Raw genomic sequence first — 5160 nt, 5'->3', positions numbered from 1 at the left:
AAAAAAAGAATGTCAATGTTTATCAAAGTAAACGAATTTAAAAGCTTTTCAACTAAACTAAGGTCTTATTCATCAAACTAATCTAATTCAAAAGCTTTTCTAACTAAACCCAAGAGTTCTCCTGGAGAGTACATCCTGACATCAACAAATTTCAAAAATAATAACAATAAAAATTATGGTGCTTAAATTAATCTTACAATAACGTGGATGCTAATAGTTTTTTAAGTCTGAAATAATTTGTTTGTACTACAAGGGTATTAAAAAACTTCATCATCTTCAAAACTTCTCGTCTTTCCTTCATTAATGACCTTGGACAAGACCGTATCAGCATCAATTTGTGTAAACAAAATTTGATGCCCTTTTGCAGAAGGGAACAGAGCAAGGTTAGGGGTATGCTCTAGACAAAATAATCGGTTGTTCTCCTTCGAGCTCAGATATCACGATTAGTGAATCCGTTATTTCAAGGGAGAGGGGTTCTGACTTCGGAACTGGATTAATAACCTGCGAGCAATGCAAACTAAATTTGTTAAGCAAATGTCGAGACAATTCTGGACATGGAATTAAAATCCAAAATATCGACTACCTTTTTGTTGTTTTTCACGTAGCCTATGGCAACTTCTCGTCGTAGATGCGCTCTTTCGGCAAGCTCGGAGAATGATGGATTCTCTCCTTTTTTCATGTAGAGGCTAATATCCTGTCATAAGTAAAGTAGGCAAACTTTGTGGTTGGTGAACTTAAATGGTGATGCTTTGCCCGTTTGGTTCACTGATTTGAACTCGTGATTTTGATTCTGCTCTCTCACAAAAAAATTGAATCAAAAAGTTTCCTGTCAATGGGTTCTCTCACAAAATTTGAAATCAGAATCAAAATCACTGATTTGAACCCATGAACCAAACGAACCAAATACGCGTTACATGGAGAATGTAGGAAAACTAGAGAACCGGCGGTTACCTTGACATATATTTCATCACCTTCTGCATTTAGAATGTCTTTCCACACTTCATTCAGTTCACTGTTTTCAGCAACTGTATGTACAAACAGGGAACTGTCCATTACGCACATATTCAAAAGACAAAAATGAAATGAAAAACTATTTAAATGTTCAACCACAGGTAAAAGTATACTGAATCAAGACCTTGAGCTGTTACAAGGCTCATTACTTCTTCTGCTGCGATGTAAGTAAGGGACGGCTTAATTCTTGTAATCTGTACCCATTTTTATGGCAGTGATAAGTTTACCAATATCGCAAAATACCCGCATAAAATCGCAAACATTTCAAATAGAAAATCAGACATGCAAAAGGAAGTAGTACTTGTTTTCCCAGTTTCGAGTTCACAATCTCCGCAACTAGATTTTGCACCTGAAAGACAAATCCTTTGTTACCTAACTTTCTTCTCTCCACGGGAAACAAAAACAAAATTTAATACGAATTTTAATACGAAATCTAAAAGCATTGATTTTTTTTTCTCCCCTAAAAAATCAATTGAAGGATACTTACCTTCACTCCATGTTTATTGCAGATATTTTCCGCAAGAAGAAGAGAATATGCAGCATGTTTGTCTGCCCTGGAAGGATCTGAAGAAAGGTTAGTTAATACGATGCTACTTCAAGCTAAATGAAACATCATAAAAGCAAGTTCGAAGGGCAGATTTGCAGAATATCAAGTAATGCCACCTCCAAGAAGCCATTCTCTATCAGATATGACAACAATGGATAAGGGAATATTTTTGCCCCTCTTCAAAGAATTTTGAGTATTCATTATGGTATCCTGAAGAGTGTCATAGTTCATGGGATTTCCAATCTACAGAGTACACCAACCAAAAAGAAAAAAAATATATTTAGCAGAGCAAGTTGAATTTATAACAATGAAAAACTAAAATGAATATCTATTTGGGAAGGTGTTACCCTATGAGAAACTTGAATATTTTTTAGTTTCCCTTGACCAGAAACTTTGCTAGCTCTATTCCTGTCATCTAAAGTTGCTTCTGATAATATTTCCTGCATTATAAGGGTACACCACACTTTATAAACCAGAGCTAAATGCATTCATAGCATCATTTATTTGTATTAACATCAACTGAAGTTTGCAGTATAAAGGACCATGTTCCACAACAACATAATGCAATTCAAACTAATACAAATCAATCCTTATAAAAAATTATGTCTAATCAAACATACTGCAGCAATAATCGAGAATGCTTAATCTTCCTTTAAAATATCAACTACTTAACAGTTGTCTCAAAGCATAGAGAAGACCCTGCATGACAACTCTTGAAAGAACATAAGTTCATAAATTTTTACCACTACACTGCCAGGTCCAAGATAATTATCGTATTCTTCAATCATTTGCACAACATCCGGGCGCCAACCGAGCAAAAGTATAAATTCTTTTGGTCCTACAGTCCAGTTTGAAGCCTACGTTCACATGAAAAGGAGAGAAGAAAATGAGCCAAATCTTTCCAAGTCGTACTGTGATTTTAGAAGGTACAGCTTCAGAAACATGTACCTTGGAACCTGATCTGGCAGGACGTTTTACTATACTATCAAGTCGGAATTTCCTTAGTTCCAAAGCACGATCTGAATTTTGACCGTCTCTTTCTGTAACTTCCAACTTCTGAGCAGAGTTACTAGTTTCTTCATCAATCTTTGGATAGGCAACCTGTGGTTTCCTACCTCGGTGAACAGGTGCAATGAATAATATCTGCACGAGCAAAGTGAACAGATGAAGCGTATAAAACACTAGTATTAACTCATCTTTAAGCTATTTGGTTCTTAAAGATGGAGTTCAAACTACAAAAAAGATTCAGTCAGACATCAAATTCTGGAAAAAAATAAATAAATAAATATTTTATCTAAAACGAGAATGAGTAAACAGTTCAAATTCTCATAGATCATGAAAGGAAGAACAATAAATAAGTTGAGGTATGCTAAGGAATCAACATACTTTGTCAGTCTGTTGTAAGATCTCATCATCATATGGATGGAAGTATATCTTGCCATCCCGATGGAGCCCACATACAACTACCTGGAAGGATATCCAATCAGATGTTAATTGTATAAGAACTGCATCTAACCACTTTACTAGCAAAACTACACTTTTCAGATGGTCTTACCTCTTGGAAACCACGTCGTAACTGTCCATATCTTATTCCCGCTAGGTTAGGAAAATTGCAGAGATTAAAGACATTTTCTGCAATGAATAGAAACTTTGATTAATCTGTATTCTTGTTTCGGAGATCAAAGTATTGTCATTTTTTCGGACCACTGGATAATATATCCTAGAAATTGATAAAGCATTTTAATGATAGGAGGTGGTAGCCAGTAAAATTATTTCAAATACAAATTTTTCTTTCAAGTGGGGGTCTGCGCAATACTTTGATAGTTGAGTAAGTGTCTGTAGATCTTTATGAGACCCTTTTGACGAGAGCATTGAACAAACAGTTTTGATGCAACATTTTCTACTGGTTCGACTTTTAACCCAGAGATTGACTTTAAGAGATCACATGTATTCGGACTTGAGACCTGCATTTTAAGAGCATAGTTTAAATTATTTCTTTTGGAAAGTAGCACTGTTATATAAAAGAACTACTTAAAGTGGCATACCTCAACAATAGTAGGGACAGATTCCATCTTTGGAATTGGTTGAAGAGCTAGCACAGACAAAAATGCATCTGTATCAACTTCATACCTAAGCAATTAAGGATCTCAAATCATACTTTGACAGAGCAAAATAAAAGAAATTTGCTGATTGCTGTTATTACACATGATGAAAGAGCCACACACATAGTGCACGATGATATCATTCATTTACCATATTAACCACATTTTTCGAAGTCATAGTGCTAACTGTTTTAGATAGAAATTTTTACAAAAAATCCAGGAAGACTACCAAGAGCAAGAGCTGTCTATTAATACACAACATAAACATAAGAAGCAAGCGAAACTCGGAAATAAAGTTAGCATATTTGATTAAGTCCTCTGTTTACATTCATTTCAAGGTCTAGGTAATTGACAGATGAAAAAGATTTCGAAACATATGTTGGACTATGTTAGGATCCTGGTTGAGTCTCACATTGCTAAAGTATGGGCTTAGCATTTATAACCACTTGGGCACCCTCTCCCTACAAGCTAGCTTTTGGGGATGAGTTCTACCCAAGGGTTATAACAATTGGTATCAGAGCATGCTCCTCCTCAGGCCCATGTTGTGGAAGGGGCGACCTGGAAAGGCCAAAGTGGGCCACCATGGACGTCGGTGTCATAAGCGTGGTGGTATGTTAGGATCCTGGTTAAGTCCCACATTGCTAAAGTATGGGCTTAGCAATGTTAGGAACCTAATATTTAGAAGTCTTTTTCAATAGTCTTAAGGGGAGTATAAATAGGGAGTTTAGTTGTTAGGGAGGGGGAGAATCAGATTTGTAGAGAGTGTCTAGTGCTGTGCACTATTTTGGAGATCGGGGGTCCTCGAAACCGCCTATCTATCTTGTAATTTTCCATTTCTAGTATTGTTAATGAAGCTCAGATTTTCGGGTTCCTAACAATGGTATCAAGACATCTACGATCCACGGAGCTCTTTAAGTTGAGAGAGAAACTTAGGGCTGCTCTAAGCGCTAATCACAAGGTTTGTGGAGGGAGTATAGGGGAACTCCGGGACCATGTGGGGAAGATTCGGACCCAGATGGGTGACTTGCAGGCGGCGCTGCGGAGGATGGAGGCACTGCTGGCGGCACGGCCGATGGCCGGGGAGGCCGAATTGGGTCGCTATGGCGAACGACGGGACGGGGAGAGGCCAGATCGTGTCGACCCAGGCGGAGTGAAGGTGCCAAATCGGGCGGATCTTCACCGGGAAGCGCCGATTCGCGAAGATCGAGGCCGCGAGGGGGAGTTCCGACGCCGGAGAGACATGGATCTCATGGAGGAGCGCGAGATCCGTCGCGATCTGGGGCTGGGTGGTCCGGATCTGCAGCGCGAGGGTTTGTTCGACGACGGGAGGAGGCAGAAGGAGGGTCGCGACCGTCAGGAGAGGGCGGCGGAGCTTGGTCGGCAACGGGAAGTGGAGTGGGAGCCGGAGTTAGAGGAGGAGAGGCTTGCTCCGGGGCTGGGACGGGATGGGGACCTTCAGAACAAGGGACACAGCCCTGATTCGGTCGCGGGTGGGGGGGG

The 5160-nt window shown here is 39.3% G+C and overlaps 1 protein-coding gene across 1 annotated transcript; it reads right to left on the bottom strand.

The window, feature by feature from the left end:
- Window positions 1-83: 83 nt before the first annotated feature.
- Window positions 84-3825, bottom strand: LOC21384245 (putative ion channel POLLUX-like 2). Its single transcript, XM_024169543.1, has 15 exons — window positions 3812-3825; window positions 3604-3688; window positions 3375-3522; window positions 3114-3190; window positions 2945-3025; window positions 2507-2701; window positions 2302-2415; window positions 1906-1998; window positions 1675-1801; window positions 1499-1575; window positions 1313-1360; window positions 1136-1205; window positions 952-1025; window positions 584-694; window positions 84-501 (listed from the first exon to the last, which is right to left on the bottom strand). Exons 1-15 carry the CDS (start codon window positions 3823-3825, stop codon window positions 385-387), a joined length of 1431 nt encoding a protein of 476 aa, XP_024025311.1. The 3' UTR covers window positions 84-384.
- Window positions 3826-5160: the final 1335 nt, after the last annotated feature.

This window comes from Morus notabilis, unplaced genomic scaffold (assembly GCF_000414095.1).
Source record: "Morus notabilis unplaced genomic scaffold, ASM41409v2 Scaffold4173, whole genome shotgun sequence".
Lineage (NCBI taxonomy): Eukaryota > Viridiplantae > Streptophyta > Magnoliopsida > Rosales > Moraceae > Morus > Morus notabilis.
The sequence above is the reverse complement of the archived record's forward strand: the minus strand, read 5'-3'. Positions and strand labels throughout refer to the sequence as shown.

Coding starts and splice junctions, on each gene's coding strand:
- LOC21384245 (XM_024169543.1), bottom strand. Junction 1,999..2,301: donor TTGGACCTGGCAGTGTAGTG/GTAAAAATTTAT, acceptor CTTATAATGCAG/GAAATATTATCAGAAGCAAC. Junction 502..583: donor ACGTGAAAAACAACAAAAAG/GTAGTCGATATT, acceptor CATTGCTCGCAG/GTTATTAATCCAGTTCCGAA.